Genomic DNA, 22,239 nt, shown 5'->3' with positions numbered 1-22,239 from the left:
AAAAGTGTTGAAAGATATGGGTTTTGTGTGGAAGAAGGTCCAAAACAAACTTGTTTTATTGCTGGAGCGGGCAGACGTCGTTGATTGGCGAGCACAATTCCTCATCCAAAGGAAGTGTTTTACTTGGACGAGTCCTGGATTGATAATAATATAACAACTGGAAAATGCTGGCAGAGAGAAAAAGATGTTGTGGGTGTTACAGCATGGTGATGCTCTTCGAAACGGCTAATCATTGCAAGTGTTGGATCTGAGAAAGGGTTCATTAGAGAAGCACAATTAATATTTGAAGCCAGAAGTACCCAAGGCGATTACCATGGCCAAATGAATTCCGATAATTTTGAGAAATGGTTCAAAACATCTGTGCTCCCTAATTTGCCTCCTGCATCTGTGATAGTGCTGGATAATGCACCATACCATTCTCGACAGGTGGATAAGGTACCATCGCGGTATGATACACGAGTGACAATGGTCCAGTGGCTACAGGGGAAAGGCATTGTCTGTGACACAAATCAAAGAAAAGAGGCCCTGTATAAATTAGTTCAGGAAAACAGGCCTCCTGAAACAAGTTATGTTGTTGACGTCATGGCTGCTGAAAATGGTCACGTCGTCCTTCGTCTTCCCTCATACAACTGTGATCTGAACGCCATGGAATTGGCATGGGCAAAAATAAAACGCGAGTTCAGAGGACACAATATAACGGGAGACATGACAGCAGGAAACCTACGACGACTGACCATCGAGGCATTCAACTCAGTATCTGCCGAAGATTGGAAAGGGTACTGCAGAAAGGTGCACGAACTGGAAGAAGACTACTGGAGGCACGACGGTGTAATGGAAATAGCCCTGGACGATATTGTAATTAATAGTACGGCAGAAAGCAGTGACGATTGTGAGAGTGCTGTTTCTGAGGATTCAACTGAATAAAGTTGTAACATATACATATCGATCAATCATATCGATTCAATTCAGATTTCATTTCCATTCAGTTGGCAGTACTTCTGGAACTGCGAGAGCTCGCTCCTTACTCCTCACCTCGAACAGAAATCTATCACTAAAAAGTGCGCAGATAGTATATACCCATAAATATCCAAAAGTAACTAATGATATTTCTCCATCCCCACACATTATAGTTTGTTACTCAATTTGTACAAGAGTTTTTTTCTAATTACCCTATCAATTTTGTATTTTATTTTCCTACATATGGTATTTATAAGATAATGTTCTAATTACCCCGGGTTCCCCTACGTCCGCTGGAATGCAGCAGAAATTTAAGTCTACCTGCTCACAAGCGGTAAGCGGTCAGACTATTTCAAACACTTAAGGGAAAAAAAACACCTACTGATTTGGGCTAATTCATAGATACAAGTAAGGCCGAGATCTTCACCTTCAAAGATATACCATTTCCATCTCGACAACTTTAAAACTTTACAAGCTAGAGCAAAATGAAGTTAGACCTACAAGGGTCTACACCACGCATAGAGGTTGGCAGCATGTGAAGAACAGGGGTTAAAACAATATTCACCAAAAAACAACCACCAATCCACTTCAGCTCGTTTCCATCCCTCTTGAATTCTTTGAACAAAAAATCATTTGAAAATAATACCCCATAGGCCTAAACTACCATGTACAGGCGTTCTGATTTAATACCATTTAGGCTTCATTTTAATCTTCCCAATGGTGGAGTAACAGACCTCTCTTGGGCGATCTATGGCCCAGTGCTAATTAATTTTTGTCAGGTAAATACTAAATGTATATTTTACACGCCGACATTGTACAACTTGGATTGTTTAATGGACTTTTCCCCACTCTTCAACAATCCAACTACCTCTGCCAGGTTTGAACCTGAGAACTTGGGATCTGGACACCGACACTATCACTTATCCACCTGTTGATTTTAATTATATCAAAACTGTATTAGGACAATTTCTTTGTTAGTATTAATGTGGTCTAAAAAGGAGAGATACTTACAGGCACAGTTTGTGTAGTTTGACCTGGAGGAGAACGCTGTACAACCTGCATGACACGGACTGAAGTACGTCAGCCCATTGTTCCCACACACCGGCTCCACATCGGTCATCCGACATTCACAGCCAAAATTGCATGCTGCTGTTAGGTTTACTTGAAAAGGCTCAGGTTTGGAGCTGCAAGAAAAACAATTATAAGCATCAACTTCGTCTTTAGAGAATTCTCTATAAAATTTATTACATCACTTAGCAAGTACAAAAACAGTCATACATAGCTTTTTTTCTTTTTTCGCACCAACACAGACAGGTCTTATGGCAACAATGGGATTGGAGAAGGGGTTAGGATTGGAAAGGATGCTACCATCGTCTTAATCAAGGAACAGCCCCAACATTTGCCTGGTTTGAAAATGAGAAACAAGAGAAAACCATCTACAGGGCAGCCAACAGTGGGGGTCAAATCAACCATCTCTTGAATGCAAGCTCACAGCTACATGACCCAAACCACAACTCATTATTTTGAAGCACAGACCTTTCCAACTTCTTCTGTCTTCCCAACATCTCTCTGCCGTCACCCTGGATCAGACCTCTCCTTTCTTCTCTTTTTTTCTGAGCACTCTCTGCAATCGCTTTCAACGATCTATTTGATGGTCTTACTCTTTGCAGTTTCCTTGTATATCCATTATTATTATTATTATTATTATTATTATTATTATTATTATTATTATTATTATTATTATTATTCATAAAATCAAACAGTCATATCAGCACACAAGTGATCAGTTCAAAACCAGTTTTCCGACACTAAGGTCCGTCATCAGCGATTAAAAATTATTTAAAACATACTAATCCACATAGGTGCATTATCAAGATAAAACAGAGCTCAGATGAAATATTGGAGAAAGGAAGGGAGTGATGGGAGATACACAACTGTGGAGGTCCTTCATTCACAACCCAACCCAGAAGACTGGAAACAGGAAATTAAGAAGCAGCAATTACACTAAGCAGTGTAGCATTGTGAGCTCTGCTCTTCAAACAATTCAAATGATTTAAAAGTTTGGTGCGACCACAGCCAGTCAAATTAGGTTAAAATAAATTCTCTTTCCCTCTCTTAACAAACTTATCGTTGACTTTCATTTAAACTGATACCTTATCAACTCTCATCGATAGTATCTAGACACTTAAGAAAGAATGAAAACTTAAGTCAGATTTTTCTCTGAAATTGATATATTTGGAGAAACCTCGTATGTCAACCTGCTCAATGAAAACTGCCCCGCCAATGATCAGTTAGTAAATCGCATATATCTCAATAGGCAGAATTTAGTATGAAATACTTGTTGGCCATTGATAAGGATGAAATATTTTAGATTTCATTGTCTCTAATAAAAACCAATGAAAGATCAAGTAGTCAAATTAACTGTTGCAGTCACCTAAATTTATGTTATACGAGTTACACTAGAGTCTCTGAAATATAATTAAAAATGTCATAACTCTTAACTGGGGATGTTTGAAAAACTTGTACATCCAGTAACAGGCATATTAAGTAAACACTTTTTTAAGTTGTCAATGCATGCTTGTATCTTAAGATGTTGCACAACATAGTTACCAATAAACCTAGTGAGAGAAACTTGGAAGTCTAAAGAAAACCAGCTCTTTGCTTCTGCTGTAAAATTAGTTTCACTAGGCATACAAGATTTTCATTCTTAGATATACTCCAAGTAAAGTAATTACCTACCTCCTCAATAATAATCAGTTTACAAAAGAAAATAGTGAAGTTCCATTTCCCTCCTTAGAGGACAACCAGATCTCCAAGGTATGTGAGGTTTGAAATTTATATGGTATTAAATACTTGCCTGTTGAAATATGGAATAGTAGTACCAGCCATTTTGACGTTGTCACAACCTAAGAAGAACAACATCCCGTAACAGGCCAAGCACACCGTGTTGGAGACCAGTACGAACTGCACAGCACCCTTAGGTCGGAGCTCCAATCTCTTTAGGAGACACCCACCCATGAAGATGCCAATACATGCACCAGGAATGGCTATAGAACCTGTTGGGACAAGAAGATCACAGTTAAAGTGAGGCTTACAAGAAATGGAAGAACTTGCTTTACTGACAAAATTTAGTTAGAAAACATATCAAGAGGAACTAAATGAACTGTATTAATTAGGAAGCAATTTAAGCAGTGTCTATAAAAGTAAGGAAGTAAAGCGAGTAGGTGAAAAGTTACATAATATTAAAGTTGACTAAACACAATAGTCTTGGGTTTTTTGTAGATTTGAAATGGAACAAATTGCCTGGAAAACTTATCGCAGATTATCATCATCATCATTATTATTATTATTATTATTATTATTATTATTATTATTATTATTATTATTATTATTATTATTATTATTATTATTATTATTGGTTTTGCTCTAACACACCGAAGGTTTTCAGCGAAACAAAGATGCCATGGCCTTAACTGAGGTTCAAATTAATGTGTAGACCAACTTCAGGGCTGCCAAGGGTGAGATTCGAACCCAGTATCTCCCAAATGCAAGCTCATAACTAGAGCCCGGGTTTCCATGCAAATGCATGTTTTTAAATAAGCTGGTTACACTTCTAAAACTTTACAAAAATTTGTTTTATGACTTAACAGTTCCAAATAACCATTCTTTTTCCATGCATGTTTGCACGTTTTGGTCTGTTGGATAGAGCAAGCCGATGCTGGAAATATGAAGTCAGCCTAGAATTTCTTTTTTTAAATTGAAGATTTTGAAAATAAATAGAATCAGAGTTAATCAGGAGAGGAAAAAGGAGTCAGCTGAGTAAGTGGAAGCAGTATCAGACACAGATCAGGGTGCTGTGGTCAAATCTGCATCTCTTCATTCATAATTTCCCAATCTGATGAGAGAGAGAGAGAGAGAGAGAGAGAGAGAGAGTGAGTGTGAGTGTGAGTGTGAGTGTGAGTGTGAGTGTGTGTGTGTGTGTGTGTGTACTTGTTTGATACAGCTTTCCATGCCATGCCTGATCTTGTCCTAACCAGTGCCCTATGTACTTGTTGCTCTCTATATACAAGGCTTTTTAGCATATTCTGACTCAAGCTACCTTCTTTCCATCACTAAAGGTCCTCCGCGATGTAACTAAAATGGCATGCAACTTTGATATATGCAAGAAATGTTCAGTGGCCCCATGTAAACAGTCCTGCAATTCAGAAAGTTGCACATGTCACTCGAATCTAGCGCAACTTCTAAGTTATACAGAATGTCAAAAGTGGCAACGTGTACACAGTGGAAGAGACGAAGTTGTGTAACTTGAAAGTGGAGTGAAAAGTTTTGATCATCTTTGTGGCACATCTTGCCCATGTGGTCGTCTGCTGTGGCATTATATTAGAGAGGGTCACATTCTGAAATACATGAATAAATTAAGGTAACTACAGAACTGTATATTATTTATTGTAATTGAAATGTAACAAGTATTATGTGTGAAATGGAGCATGTTGGCTATACAGCTAGGGTCATTTAGCTGTAAGCTTGAATTCAGGAGAATAGTGGGTTCGAACCCCACTGTTGGCAGCCTGAAGATTGTTTCCCATTTTCACACCAGGCAAATGCTGGCACTCTACTTTAACTAAGGCCACGGCCGCTTCCTTCCCACTCCTAGCTCAATGTCGGTGTAACGTACAGAAAATTGTGAATATAAAAAGAAAAATTATGTGTGAAATAGTACATGTCAGTATGCAGAATAGATACATCAGTGATTGATAGCTGTTGCCTGTAACAGAACAAAAAACAAGAAATGTAGGAAATTACAACAACTAAAAGAGACGACTCCTTGTATGTACTGTACAAGATCCATATTTTCTAAATCGGCTTGCTTTTTGCTAAATATCTCAATGTCAACATAAGACATTCTGTTGGTTATATTGATTTTCTCATTAATGTGTCTTCCTCTTGTATTAATGGCACTTCCCTTCTCAGCACGTGTTCAGAATCAATTACTGACATTCATAGGAATTTCTTATAGAAGACTTGGTCTCCCATGTACAATTCCTGTAGCAAGTTATTCACAAGCCCACAATGTTCACGATGTAGCTCAACATCTGATTCGCTCTTTCTCGCCTTTCTCTTCATCGCCATAATAAAATTAGCGATAAACAAGCCGCTGATAACACCTCATCAGAAGATATGCTTGCTACCATCAACATTCACATCCATCAAAACAGCTGATTAGGAATGTTGCACGTGCATTGTGTGAACACACTGTGCAACATTTCTTTGGGCACAGAAGTTTTCGAGTTGTGCAACAAGAAAAAAGGTAAACTTGCTTGCTGTGTGTAAACAGTGCATGCCACTTACTTGCGCAACACTAAAGTTTTGCTGTATCAGGACGAGTACCTTATTAGTTTGTTTTGTGTGGCTGCTTTGGACATCTTCCATCAATCTACATATCACAAACACCTTCCTCCCCTCATTCACTAGTACTCTGTAGATGTTTACCCAAAAGAATGAATTAACACTTGCCATTAGTTTGCACTTGGCCAAGTGCACCAATCTTAATCAGAAAATGTGATGACTGATGATTTTGAGAACAGAGTAAAAAAATTACTATGTTCAAATGTATATGTGGTGTACTAACGTTGACCCGTGGTCAGTAAAACAGTCAGTTAACCATACATTTGACCAGGGTGAACTCGGCAATAATGTATCTTCATCACAAAGTATCTATTAAGATGCAAACATGATAATAGAGCTATGAACATTTAAGTTCACTTGACAATTGGTGGTGAATGAATGTATCCAATTGCCATGTGCAATTAATGTCTTCAGTCTATTTTTGTAATTATGTCAATCTACATTTCATATGCCGGTAATCTAAAAATTGTATGAATTTAAAACAGTAGGAAACCTCTGTATTTTCAAAGCACAAAGTGGCTCTTGTTGTAGAACTGATAGGTTGTTATGCATCTGTACTAGAAAATTTAAAAAACATACAGCTGCAGTTCTGTTCTTAAAGGAAACTATATAGCGAGAAGACAATGATCTCCAATGCATCACTAATAATACATTGTACTGGATATTTGGAATGAAAATCTGAAGGAGTTTGGAATGGTAATTAGTAAAAAGAAAACTGTAGTCATGCACTGTGGAAAAGAGAAAAAGAGAAGCCAAGTAAACATAGACGGAGAACAGTTAGAGAATGTAGAACAGTTTACATATCTGGGTAACATCATTAATGGAAGTAATGAAATCAACCCTGAAATTAATAACAGACTAAGTAAAGGTACAACATTTTATCATCATGTCAGAGAGCTTTTATGGGATGACAAAGTACCCAAGAGAACGAAATTAACATTATATAAACAGTACTTCATACTGATTGTAACATATGGACTAGAAAGGCTGGTAACTAATAAGAGACAAGATAGTAAGATCCAAGCAGTAGAAATGAAATTTTTAAGAACATCGGTTAAAAAGACAAGAAGAGATAGAATTCAAAAAATTAAAATCAGAGAAGAGCTAAATATAGAACCATTAGTACAGAAGACACAGAAAGCAAGACTGAGATGGTTTGAGCATGTAAAAAGAATGGGAAAGGAGTGGGTACCAAAAAGGGAATTGGAAAGAGAAGTTAAGGGAAAAAGACCAGTTGAAGACCTAGAAGAATGTGGATGGATCAGATTTGGAAGGACATTACAGAAGCTGGATTGGATGTGGCAGAAGTAATGGAGCAGGAAAAGTGGAAGGACAAAAAGGAGTGGAGGAGGGTTGTTAACCACACCCGGGCGACTGGAGTGGGACATTGATGATGATGCTGTTGTGCAATGCAGATGAATATTGTCCCTGATTACTACATTGAAAGCACCCGTTGCATGTGGCCTTCATGTCATTAAAAGTCTGCTCAAGGGCAAAACAAGATTATTTTGATAGTTCTCAACTCTCATTTATTTGGTCTGATAACTACTAAACTGTTTCTTCAGACAGATGAATCTTTCCTCAAACATTCTGTACATTAATTTCAGTCATGATTCAGATGATCAGGATACAAAATTTCATCCTCACTGCCATCTAAAACATGAAAATGTATTACCATATTACTATGTGTCTGAATTTGACCCTCATTCTCTGAAGAAAACTGGATTCATATCTATGATCAAGTACAACAGTGATAATCTCTTTCATTAAACTATGATCAAGGTCAATGAACTGGAATTTCGAGTTGAGAAAGATGAAATGCGAACTTGATCGCAGTGAATTTTCGATCAGGGATGGTGCAATTAGAAAAATCGACCAATGAAATGAACATATCTTAGCTGTGGCCAACAATGTTCACAACATCGCACACCATTTCCGATTCGCTCTTTCTTGCCTTTCTCTTCATCACCATTTTACAGTTACTTTCTAATTTAGTGCTCCAGGTGTCCATTTAGTTTTCTCCCTTCATAGCCCTAAGTTTCAAGTATACTTTAATTCTATCTACTTTCATGGGCAAGTTGTGGTTTCCTTTGAGAAAGTGAAGGGACATCATTCACAAAAGTTAACTCAGGTATTTGTGAATTATTTTTTCAATAAAATTTCCTATCTACAGTATACTTTTCATGTTGCAGATATGACAGACGAATTACTGTTACATTATTGAAACAAACCAACTCTTACATTTAGACATTGCTCATCTTTGTGGAAGGATTTTAGAATAATCTGGGTTTACCATGCAAGTTGCTATGCACAAAAATTGTGTTACTAGTGTGAAGACTAGTATAGGAAAATCAAAATGGTTTAAAATTGAAACTAGTCTCCAACAGGGAAGTGTATTATCCCCCATACTATTTTCCTTGAAATGAAGAACAAACCTGTGAAGACGCTGGCCTGACTCTTGCCCAGGCTGAACTGTGTCTCCAGGTACTTTGGAAGGAACACCACAAATCCTGACACGATGATAAGTTCCATACATGCTCCCAGGCATGTCACTACATACACAGGATTACACATGAGACGCCACATAGACCGAGGAATATCTGAAACAGCAATCAAAAATGAAAACAATCTTGAGTTATATTAATGAGTTGGAGAAAGGGACAAGGTCACTTTACATAACATTTTGGCAACGAGACTCCATCGATATTTCAAGGGTTGTAAACAGGATTGGGGTGGTGGTGGTGGTGTTAGTGGTGATTACTGTTTTAAGAGAAAGTACAAGTGTGCAACCATCCTCTATTAACACTAAAAAAATAAAATAAAAAAATAAAAATAAAAAAATAAAATAAAAACCAGAGTTGTGAGATATCCTGATTTAGAAGGGATTCTCCCAATTTTTCTCTACTTTAATTACAAGAATACTGTAAAAGCAACAAACAGCAGCAATATGGTAACTGCTCACAATGGGGTTCTTGCCCAAGTTCTACATTAGTGAGTATTGCACTCCAGAGGGAGAGAGAGAGAGAGAGAGTGTGTTAAGATGATACTGTTCACTAGAGGAGAGCGATTCGAAAGAGGGATAATTAAAATATACGGAAAACCACTAGAGGTCATACAAAACTTGAAATATCCGTGAAGTGTTTTGTCAGAAGATGGAAAGGTGTAAAAGGTAGGATTTTACCAGAGTGTTAAAGATGAAGTGTCGAACAAAGAAGTGCCTATGAAATGCAAAGAGATATTGTACGAATAGTATTATGTACCAGGCCTGACACAAGATGCAGGAAGAAGGGCATTTACAGAATGACAGGAGATCCAGGCTGCAGATATGAAGTTTCTTAGAAGCATGATGGGTAAAACTAGGAGCGAAGGAGAGAGAGCATATGAAGTGAAGAAGTCATGAATGAAATTAAGTATTGGAAAGGAACAAAGTAGTACCAGACCAAGTTGTATAATGGTAGGAACTTGAAAAGGAACACACAATGACAGATCTGTGCAGGAAGTGGAAGCAACAGAGAGAGGAAACAAGGACAATCTTCACTTCTTCCTACAGTGTGTTCTTTTTCATCTTCCTCTCTCTTTAAGACTTGATTTAGCACTTGCTTGTTCAGAACTTATATTATACCACTGGAATCCTTTTCTCCAGTTATGTTTGTCCTGTGTTCCTAATCTTATACCACCTGTATTCATCATTCTCTCAAGTTTCTTCCCTTTTCCTGTATTTATCCAGCTTTCTTCTTATCTTGCACTTCATGAGTCAAGGATGAAGATTTATCAAGATGACCCCTCAAGTGTTGATACTCTCTCTCCAGATGACGTTCAGAAGCAAAAATAGCTCGGCAGGGGCGCTGATGAGGAGACAGCCTACAATGTACGACGATGTGGAGATTGTCCTTGCTCATTTTTATTTTCAGGTTTGTTCTTGTTTCCTCTTTCTGTTGCTCCCTCTTTCCACACTAGTTTGTCATTGTCTTCATTCTACTGTGTGCCCCTTTTCATGTTTCTATCTTTATATCAATCTCATTCTGAATTCTTATAAACAGAGATGGTTTGGTCACTTGATAAGGATGCCAAACAATCATCAGCGAGAAGACAGAAGGAAAAACCGAGACGTAGGCCCAAAAAGCGATGGAAAACCTCAGTTGTAGAGACAATACAATTGGCTTTATGTCACACCAACACAGATAAGTCTTATGGTGATTATGGGAGAGGAAAGGGCTAGGAATGGGAAGGAAGCGGCCGTGGCCTTAATTAAGGTACAGCCCCGGCATCTGCCTGGTGTGAAAATGGGATACCACAGAAAACCATCTTCAGGGCTGCCGACAATAGGGTTCGAGCCGACTATCTCTCGAATGCAAGCTCACACCTAACCGCACAGCCAACATGCTCGGTCAATTGTAGAGAACATTCCAAACCGGTGCAGACTTGTACACAGAGGATTCAGAGAAGAATTGTGGAAAGAGAGATAATCAGAGATGGAGAATCCTGATAAATCAGAGTACTTTCTTACTTTTCAAACCAACAGAACATTCCAGGTATTTCTTTGATAAATATGACTTCAAGTTCAATCACAATACTACACATGTCTACGGAAAGTTAATCTTACCTTTGACATCTTTGCCATAGCCAGAATCATTAGTCTGTCCCTGAGCTAGGTTTCCATCAGTAGGTTTTGGAGGTCGAGATGTTTCAGGCCGAGATTTTTCCATTAAACGTATTTTCTCTTTTTCTCTCTGTTGAAAATAACAAAACCATTTTTATAGTTTAAATTATACAATAACACACTGTAATATGCAGTAAGCTGCAACACCAATAATACCATTTAATTGTTGTAAATGTACAACATCATTAATTCATTCACGTCACCACATTCACATTCCTGTTAACTGTGTACAATCATGAAGTGCATTTCAAAATTTGTACTCATTTTTAATACTGAACTCGATTTGCCTAATTTGTACAAGACAAAGTTTTGGCAAGTTCAGGAAGAGTGCAAGACTTGACATTCTACGCTACAGTATACAAAATATACAACAGGTAATCTTATACATTAATTTTATATCCCTCATAATTACTTATGACAAAACTGATATAGTACAAATTGTCATGTATCTTGTCTCATAAAAATGAATGATACAAAGAAAGGATGGTAGGCTATGTATCTCCCTGTTGTCATATTTCTTGTATAAACTGGGAAATGTAGATTCATATATACTGTGTAACAGCACTCATTTTAAAAAGACATGTAGTTATCTGCTAAACTGTTGCACATAAGAAACTTCCTTCAGCCTATGTCAATTAATTACTTTGTTTTGAAAACTGAAAATAATTAAACTTTTATCCTCTGCTAAGTTGAGGAATATTGAATTAAATGTATTTCCTGACTTTTAAAACTAGTACTTCAAAACAAAATATCTGAGGAAAAACAGCAATAACCACTTTATAAATTTTATTATTCTGTACAGAATTACAGCTTCCCACATAATTTAAAGGCGGGACAGAAACAACATTCCAACACGTTTGTCTTTAAAATTGAAAAAACAGAAATAACTTTAATGTTCATTACAAACGTTAAATTTAAAATCATTTATGAGTCACATGTCACAAGTCTTACATAAAATAATTATTATTGTTTGGATCTTCAGTTCAAAGACCGTTTTGATGCCAACCTTCATGTCATTCTCTATTTTGCTAACCTTACTATCACTATGTCATTATCACAGCCAAATCTCTCTCTGTTATTTATGCCTTGACATTTTAGCCCCACAACACTGAATCATAAATTTTGCTCTTATTCCTAAGAAGTGAACCATGACTATTCCAATGCAGTCTCTGTGAAATAATATCAGGTCTAGGATCTTGATAGCTTATTCCTTTTTGCTTTTAATTCTATTTTTGGAAAAATCAAAATTAATTTGAAACAATTCACTTATTAAGATGCACATGACTCTGAGGTTCAGTCAGCATACACCAAAAACGAATCACTCTATCCCACTTAGCTCCAAGGTTACGTCCTCATGGCCTGTAAAGAAATGGCTTTGTTGTTATATCTGTATACAGTCCGACTCGTTGGCTGAACGGTCAGCGTACTGGCCTTCGGTTCAGAGGGTCCCGGGTTCGATTCCCGGCCGGGTCGGGGATTTTAATCGTCTCTGATTAATTCTTCTAGCCCGGGGACTGGGTGTTTGTGTTTGTCCCAACACTTTCCTCTTCATATTCACACAACACACTACACTACCAACCACCACAGAAACACGCAATAGTGATTACATCCCTTCATATAGGGTTGGCGTCAGGAAGGGCATCCGGCCGTAAAACAGGGCCAAATCCACATGTGCGACACAGTTCGCACCCGCGACCCCACAGGTGTGGGATAAGCGGTAAAAAAAGAAGAAGAAAAGAAGAAGTTATATCTGTATACAGATGTATTCCAAATTATTCTAGCAGATAAAAAGAACTTCAATATTTGTCTCAATGTGAAGGGTCATTTTGTTCATATAGCATTTTCTTTACATGGATGAAAATCTGGTGGTGGCAGTGGTGGTGATGGTGATTTTAGTTTTAAGAACAAAATTAAGTGGAAAAGAAATTTAAAATAAAACAAAATTATTTATGCAACGAAGGAATTTCGAAATGAAGTACAAAATAATATTAAAAAGTATTGCATTAACCCGAAATGTACATTAACGAATCAAAAGGGAATCCAAGTTCCCTGAGTAACGGAACACTTGCAATTTACATACCCTTGATTAATCCAATGTCGCACATAAAGCGGACAATGAAGTCAGCAGTAGTCGCGTCATTGGCTAATATGCGTTCGAGTGTTTCCTTCAGGCCGAGGCTCCGTCTTAGGCCAGAGAGATCATCACACACTGTGAGGATATGGGCCACAAAGTCAGCACCATAAGAACGGGGGTCTTTCCTTTTTAGTAGATAAAAGTGAGTACATTGTGCGTGACCTATCCTCAATCTACACAATACTATGGCCTCTCTCTCTGTGAAAGCCGGAAAGAGGACTGCCACACAGTAGTTGTCTTCTTAATTGCTCATCTTGTTGGGAGTTCAGACAACTAGCCACTCTTGATTCCCACGTTGCCAAGATGGTTCGACATAGTTGAGAACAAATATCTTTAGCAGGTACATTCATAGGTCCTGGAGGTAAAAGTACCGCTTCCTTTGCAGCTTCATCCGCAAGTTCATTTCTCACAATCCCAGCGTGGAAGTGATTCTGGCATCAATTAATGTAATTATAATCAACATCTGGAGCAGTTTCCAACCACAGGCTGGCTCTGCTTGGAACGTAAGCCTATCCACCCTTTCTCTTGTCTTGATCTTCTTTACACCTTTCAGCCATCTGTCCCTCAGTCTTCCTCTAGGTCTCCTTCCTTTCAACTCCATTCCTAACATCTTTCTTGGTATCCGCTCTTCTCTATTTTCTGTAAGGGTGCCTCATTTACTATTTGCTGAACTCTCTCACTTCTTACTCTGTCAATTCTCATTAAACCTACTCGACACCTTTGAAAAATTATAAAATAATGGATTCTGAAATCCTGGCAATATTTTAATTTGTAAACTCTTTTGAGAATTGAAGACAAAAATCTAAAATATAACAGGTGTATCACTGGAAAAATCAAAATAGAACTCTGATACTAATGAAGGATAAAAAAGTAATTTCACTAGAGCTAAGTACATATCAAGAACAACATTGAACAGACACATTTCCATCACTAATTTGCTTCATACAAATAACAACAGTCATGTGCTATAATTTATACTTACATGCAGTGTCTTTGGGAATGCATAAAAAGGAATGGCAACGAGAATTAGAAGCAAACCACATAGCAGGAATCCTCCCCACCACATCCCTACCCATCGGCGATCACCAGGATCTGCAACAACATGTGTGCAATTTTCAGAATGGTCAGCGAGTAAAAGCTTTAGACATACAACCAAGAAAGTAATTATTATTTGTTCTCTATTGGAATGAACAGCTTTATCAATTGCTTATTATTTATCAGAAAAAATAATTTGCAAGGTTTTTCTAAATAACAGACTTGGTGAAACAAATTTTTAAAGGTTTTGTATACAGCAAATTTGATCCAAGACTATTTCACTCATCCACAATGGAGTTCTATTAGACTTCCAACTATACTGATTTATAGCTTGAAAATTAAGAGATGAGAAATGTTCATGCTTTTCTCAAGAAGAGTGGAACAGGAACCAATTAAATCACACTTCCAAACTGGTAGTAAAAATTATCTTCCCATGAATCTTTCTGATTTGTCTAAATCTTTAAGGTAAAATGTCTAGATTTCTGTGTCTTTAAGGTGACATCGATTTGTGTCACGTAAGTTGATAAATTACACTTAAAATTGGAAATTATCTTGAATGATACACCATTATTTTCATGATACAGAATTCAGACCAACATCATCAACTTCTAAAACTATTTTGATGCTCATTTTAAAAACAGCATTCATAGTGAGAATTTTAGAATGGAATCATATTGAGTTTTCTACTATTACGGTACAAGTTATGGCTATGGCTCTTAAGACTAAAAACAAATGATAATACATTTCCTTTTTAATTATGAATGGAGATACAGTATTTGAAAGAACAAGTGATTTTTATCCATTTGTAGTGAGATATTTGATTTATTTTGTGTAAAGTTGTCAATTAAAAATTAATCTGTGTTCTAGAACACTTATTCTAGTTGTTCTAAAATATAAGAAGTCTATGTGTATATTTATTTGAGATTTTCATGATATGAAGATAGCTGACAAATTCGATCATGAATCACTCTTTTTGTTTTTTTCCCCATAGAACAATCATTCAAAAGACTATTATAAAAGGAAAAATTTTCCTTACGGTCACAGAGTAAATTTGACAAAAAATACTACATACAGAATATTCCTGTAGTAGTCTAAGAAATGCACTTCTCAGTTACTAGGAGTTAAAATAAAATAAAAACACTCACTCATAAGGACAATGTCTTGAGATTAAATAGTTGTACTCACCAATAGTTACAATGGAGCTGGAAAAAGAATCCATGTGGAATGACAAGAGGTATGCTCCCAGTAAAAATCCCAGGACTGGTCCAAATGCTGCCATACTGTACATACAGCCTGTAATACAAGATGCAAAAATCAAACTCACAGTCTGGAATAATTTTTGTCATCAGATGACAAATATACAATGAAAAGAAAAATATTTCTCATATATCGAAGAACTCAATATTTATTTTCTGTTCTCCTATATGGATGTGAAAGCTGGACTCTGGATCCAATCATAGAAAAACGTATTGATGCCTTCGAAATGTTCCTGTATCGCCGTCTCTTGCGGATATCCTGGGTAATGAAAATCTCAAATGCCGAGGTCCTTCGTCGGAAAGCAAAAAGAACTACTGCTCACCATAAAACAGAGGAAAACGCAATATCTAGGACATATCATGAGAGGTGAGAGGTATCAGTTATTACAGCTTATTATCGAAGGGAAGATACAGGGGAAGAGATCTGTTGGGAGAAGAAGAAATTCATGGCTGAAAGACCTTCGAAGATGGCACTGCTGTACTTCAGAAATGGCATTCCGTTCTGCGCTGTCAAGATCAGAGCTAGTTACGTGGATCGCCAACCTCCGCTCGGAGACGGCGTCTTAAGAAGAAGAAGAAGAAGAAAACAATAATAATAATAATAATAATAATAATAATAATAATAATAATAATAATAATAATAATAATAATAATAATAATAATAATAATAACAACAAGTGGTTTTATGTCCCACTAACTACTTTTATGGTTTCTGGAGATGCAAGGAGCCAGAATTTAGTCCTGCAGGAGTTCTTTTACATGCCAGTAAAATTGCCAATATGAGGCTTGAACACATTCAGATACCACCACACTGAGCCAGAATCAAATCTGCCAAATTGGGGTCAGAAAGCCAGCACCTCAACTGTCTGAGCTACTTAGCACAGCAGAAAATTAATAATAATAATATTATTATTATTACTGCAGATTTTAAAATTGAAATACCTCCGAAAATTACAAAAATAATCGTGGGACAGAAAAACCCCCAAGTAATATCATTATCAAAAGTGGAATAAAATAGTGGGCTAAAAGTCATTTGTACCAGAAAAGCATTTGATTAATGAATATTTTCCATCAAGAAACAGATTTTAAAAATTGAGAACAAACAAACAGAATATTGATCCTTCATCTTCATCATTACCCCTTATCACCCTTCCCCTTCCCGTTTCTCCTGCCAGGTCGGGGTGGTGTTGGTACTTCTCCACCGTTGCCTCTCCTTCCACCACTCCTCTTCAGTAATTTTATTTTATTTCAGTCTTCTTTTTCTTATACTCTTCTTGATAGAGTCTAACCATCTTGCTCTGGGCCTCCTTCTTGCCCTCTATCTTAGCCTCCAACACTTGTTTTGGTATCCTTCCCTTCTCCATCCTCATAACATGTCCAAATTTATTCTTCTCCATCCTATCACTCAGTTTTTCAACTCCGATTTCTTTTCTGAACTCAACATTTCTTACTCTATCTCTCCTTGTCTTCCCTACCATACTCTTCAGGAACATCATCTCAATGGCCAGAATTTTAATCTCATCTCCTGCTGTCAAGTTCAAAGTCTCTGATGCCTACGTTAATACAGGGGTATAACACATCTTTTACATTACCTCTTTATATTTCATAGAAACTTCTCTGTTCCACACCAAGTACCTTACATTCTGGTAGAACATATTTCTCACTTGTATCCTTCTGCTGATCTCCTCATCCAACCTTGCATCTCGCATTTCTTCACTTCCCAAATATTTGAAGCATTAAACAATACAGATTATTATAATGTAAAGTTTTTCCTGTAGTAAAGAGAAGTAATTCCTTTTTACATTTTGTGCATTTTGATCAACCTCCTTTCTGTGTCAACATCAAGTCAAATTATTCCAAAATTCAGTAGCTATGACGGCTTTGTTGTTGGCTTTGTACTGATCTTGAATAATTCAGGGTTTACCAAGTGTGCTGCAGACAGGGAATGGGCTAAATTCTAGATGTCGTAGCATTTGCACAATGTGTTAGATTCCACAGGGAGCAGTCCCCACTTATCAAGGCTGGTTTCACATCTCGAGACCCCTACTCTCATTCGATTGTGACCTCCGTACTGGGTAAGGGAGGTCTTTCCCAGGGGCACGTTGTTCTTTGGTGTCCAAATTAATGTCAACAGTTTCAGCCTTGCATTTAATGATGCAACTGGATTATTGTAGGGTCTTTGAAGTCACATGACCTTGAAAGGAACTCTTGCTCTATCTGGTAGTTGGTGGCTGAACAATGATCACTTCTCTTCTTATCATAGAGAAATTTGAACCAATGGAAACAGATTATGTGTAAGTGTTGGTTTAAAGCACCCTGAGACGACTTGTCATTTTGTTAAGGGCCACATTGACATCAACATGTTTCGAATCAGCTGAATTCTCCCATACTGGTGCTGCATATTCTGCTGACAAAATGCACAAACTCAGAGGAGCTGGCTGGGCTCCAAGGTGTAACTCTACAATGCCATCACACCAACCATGCAGCACTCCATTGTCTGCAGGCTGGGCAGCGAGTCATCTTGCTTGGCAGGCCCAGGGCTTTAACAGGCAATGATGATGATGATGATGATTATGATGATGATACAATCTCAGCTACGCTCCCTGTGTGTCAATTTTAACGATCTTTTATACTCGACCAGATATCAGATAGATATGGATCTCTGCTGGACTATTTATGACCAAGTTCTAATTAATTTTTGTCAGTAAACACTGTCACTTACATGCTAACATGGAATGCTGAATGGACACTCTTTTTCTGCTCTTAAAAAGATCTGACCACCTCTGCCCGGTTTGAACCCGCAATCTTGGGGTCCAGAGGATGACACTACCACTGATTGACAGAGGGACTTTACTGGCTTTGTGTGCCACTCAACAAAAGGAAAGAAAGGATGCAAGCCTGATATACAGAGATGTTTAAGTGTTAGATCTGATGTAAGAAGTTCTTACAACTGAGAAAACTAACACAACAAAACATCTATCAGTCAGTCAGTACTGATCTGCATTTAGGGCAGGTGCCAGATTCCCTATATCTCTTGTTTTTCTAGCCTTTTCTTAAATGATTGCAAAGAATTTGGAAATTTATTAAACATCTCCCTTGGTAAGTTATTCCAATCCCTAACTCCCCTTCCTATAAACAAATATTTTCCCCAATTTGTCGTCTTGAACTCCAACTTTATCTTCATATTGTGATCTTTCCTACTTTTAAAGACACCATCCAAACTTATTCGTCTACTGATGTCCTACCATGCCATCTCTCCAGTGACAGCTCAGAACATACCACTTAGTCGAGCAGCTCGTCTCCTTTCTCCCAAGTCTTCCCAGCCCAAACTTTGCAACATTTTTGTAACGCTACTCTTTTGTCGGATATCACCCAGAACAAATAGAGCTGCTTTTTTTTGGATTTTTTCCAGTTCCTGAATCAAGTAATCCTGGTAAGGGTCCCATACACTGGAACCATACTCTAGTTGGGGTCTCAGCAGAGACAAATATGCTCTCTCCTTTACATCCTTACTACAACCCCTAAATACTCTCATAGCTAGAGACGGGAATTTGCCTATTTGCCTATTTTATTCCTGTGTTCAGAAACGTAGGCTTTTGAGATATAAATACGTTTTAGGGTCCTTTAAGCTAGATTTTGTTGGTTTTATTGTGCCTATAAATGCCTATTTCAGGGATATGTGCCTATTTGATGCTTTTTGAATCTATTTTAAAGAAGCCAATTTCCTTCCAGTGCATTATATTGTAACTGGTGTACTCGACAGTATTATCTTCTCATTTCTCAAGATCTGTTTACCCTACGAACAAAAATGAGAATTCTTGGAAGTCACAAGAAATAGTTCTTGGGAACTTTCTGTCAGGAGAAACAAGGAACAATTTGACCTCGAAGCCTTCAACCCCTCCAACCTTCTAAGACATATGCGAGAACCAATCAACGTTGAACCCTTATACCTCCTTCTCGACGTGAACTGTTGTACGCGTACGCTTTATTTACAGAACGTGTTGTGATTTATTGTGAAGAAGTGTGTCTGTGGCAATGTCCAAAGAAAAATCACCGGGCAAGTTGGCTGTGCGCTTAAGGCCGCGTAGCTGTCAGCTTGCATCCAGGAGATAGTGGGTTCGAGTCCCACTGTCGGCAGCCCTGAAGACGGTTTTCCATGGTTTCCCATTTATACACCAGGCAAATGCTGGTGCTGTACCTTAATTAAGGCCACGGCCACTTCCTTCCCACTCCTAGGCCTTTCCCATCCCATCGTCCCCATAAGACATATCTGTGTCGGCATGACGTAAGACAATTGTAATTGCAAAGAAAAATCGTCGAAATCATATAGTTTGAAGCAGTGGATCACAGGGGATCCCAATTTCACTACGGATGGAAAGGTAGTCTTCTGCCAAGCTTGCTGTAAGGAGGTAAGTTCATTTGTTCCTTTTATCATTTTTGTGACGGATCGCATTTCATTGTAGCATTTATAGACCTATTAATTTACATATTGTGGAAAGTTGTTTTGTTGCAATACTGTATTAGTCGTGAACTTTCAATAATTTATATTGCTAAAATGTAAAGAATCATTCATTACTGAATGAGGAGTTAGAATGCCAGTGGTCTCTTGTCACAGAGTGGATGCAAATTAAAAATCGGCATTTTGAACTCTGATTCAGTTCCCGTGAAAAGAGAGATTTACAGCTGAAATATTTTCTTTCTTTCTCAATCTGTTTACCTTCCAGGGTAGGTTTTTTCCTCGGACTCAGTGAAGGATCCCACCTCTACCGACCCAATGGCAGTGTCCTGGAGCGTGAGACTTTGGGTCGGGGATGAAACTGGGGAGGAGGACTAGTACCCTACCCAGACAGCCTCACCTTCTATGCTGAACAGGGGCCTTGTGAAGGCATGCGAAGATTGGAAGGGACAGTCAAAGAAGAGGGAAGGAAGTGGACGCGTCTTTAAGTTAGGTACCATCCCGGCATTTTCCTGGAGGAGAAGTGGGAAACCACAGAAAACCACTTCGAGGATGGCTGAGGTGGGAATCAAACCCACCTCTACTCACTTGAACTCCCAAGGCTGATTGGACCCCGTTCCAACCCTCGTGCCACTTTTCAAATTTCGTGGCAGAGCCGGGAATTGAACCCGGGCCTCCGTGGGTGGTGGCTAATCACGCTAACTACCACACCATAGAAGCGGACTACAACTGAAATTCAATTTTTAAAAATCATAAGTAACTTTCACCAGCGCTATGTGTAGGCTCTAGTGAACTCTATTGCGCTTCCGCTAAGCCTTCGCGAAACATACGTTGAAGATCGAATGTGATGCAGTTAAGACGATGTCACAGAGGCTAGACATACAAGATGGCATGGCCTGGATGATGTCACAGCGTGTTTTACAAGGCTGCAAAGACCCTCTTTAGGAGACCAGGCCAGTGAAAAGACTGTTGGTCTGATTGGTGAGGTCAAGTTAGTAACCATGTGCTGCCGGGGGGGGGGCAAGCAAAGAGAGTCTGGGGTTCATAAGCTCTAGCGTCCCATTTAGAGTTTTGCTAAATATTGACAAAAAGTAAATTCATGGACGCGTACCACAACAATTTCAAATCACGCGGTTTTCTAATTTTCAGCGAGGGTGGCAGCCTTGTGGGCACACATGATACAGGATCTATTGCAGGCAACAGAAAATAGTATTCATGATAGCTGACCCGACTGACCAAAGCCGCCAAATAGCAACATATAAAATGTTCACAAATCTGAGATTTATAGTGCCTTTGTTTTAATTCTTCTATATAAGTAAGAATACTGCTAGAAGCAGCTTGGTGAGTCTCTGGCAAGCATATACAGTAAGAAGGATCTCTACGCTACTCAGGTATCGTTTCAAGTCATTTTTATGATTTTTTTCACCCAGTGAACTCTACAGGGAACTGCCAAATTATAACTAAACATTTTTGGGAACATATTTCCATGTAAATTGCGAATTCTCTTGTTCCTACTTTAAGTTTTCTAATTCTAGAAACATCACCTATAACAGTCTTCCTCTTTTTTTTTTAAATGAAACAAATGCATGTTTATAATGTCCGACTCCTTGGCTGAATGGTTAGCGTACTGGCCTTCGGTTCACAGGGTTCCGGGTTCGATTACTGGTCAGGTCGGGGGATTTTAACCTTAATTGGTTAATTACAATGTCTCTGAGGCTGGGTGCGTGTGGCGTATTCAGCATTAGAAATCATCCTAGGTAGGGCCTTATGTTAATTTTAAGGACACTTCCTCTAAAGCATTACTTTGTCAATTTTATATATTTTTCATCTAAACAGTGTTATGTGGCTGAAGATGTTGATATTATACGAAACATGTACCACTTTTGACCATTAAAAATTGCCTTAAGCAATCATTGTATCGACTAGGTGGAAAATAAGTTAAATACTTAATTGTGAATCAATAGACCGTCTACGAGAAAAAGACCTGTACCAGGCCTCTCCGGAGGCCATACGCCATTATTATGTTTATAATAAGTTTTATTGCCAATTAGCCCAGCTGTAGAAATATAAGAACATTATAATTTAAATCAATTTTACTCAGATCAAATGTGAAAAGATACCATATAGATCAACATAGAGATACTGCGATGCATTTGACACGAGTACATAAGAGTTGTCATGGCAGCTTTTCCACCATTCCACTGAACAGCAACCAACAACAATATTCTATAGACCTGTGAACTGCAATGGTGGGAGCTGATATCCCCCTGCATAAACTGGAGCATCTTCAAACTTCAACAAGCTGCCGGGAGCAATCACCGAGCTAGAGACGAGT

General features: G+C 38.1%; 1 protein-coding gene across 2 annotated transcripts in view; it reads right to left on the bottom strand.

Annotated features, from left to right (window-relative positions):
* Positions 1 to 22,239, bottom strand: part of Oatp30B (Organic anion transporting polypeptide 30B) — a 1,136,150-nt gene that overhangs the window by 33,053 nt on the left and 1,080,858 nt on the right. For both annotated transcript variants that reach the window (XM_067152180.2, XM_067152178.2), the window contains 6 exons: positions 15,378 to 15,485; positions 14,140 to 14,249; positions 10,967 to 11,093; positions 8,799 to 8,963; positions 3,815 to 4,013; positions 1,969 to 2,141 (listed from right to left, as the gene is read on the bottom strand). In XM_067152180.2, the coding sequence (XP_067008281.2) occupies positions 1,969 to 2,141; positions 3,815 to 4,013; positions 8,799 to 8,963; positions 10,967 to 11,093; positions 14,140 to 14,249; positions 15,378 to 15,485 (882 nt within the window). The remainder of the gene's footprint in view (positions 1 to 1,968; positions 2,142 to 3,814; positions 4,014 to 8,798; positions 8,964 to 10,966; positions 11,094 to 14,139; positions 14,250 to 15,377; positions 15,486 to 22,239) is intronic.

This window comes from Anabrus simplex, chromosome 8 (genome assembly GCF_040414725.1).
Source record: "Anabrus simplex isolate iqAnaSimp1 chromosome 8, ASM4041472v1, whole genome shotgun sequence".
Lineage (NCBI taxonomy): Eukaryota > Metazoa > Arthropoda > Insecta > Orthoptera > Tettigoniidae > Anabrus > Anabrus simplex.
Note: the sequence above shows the minus strand (reverse complement) of the source record. Positions and strands in the feature narration are given on the sequence as shown.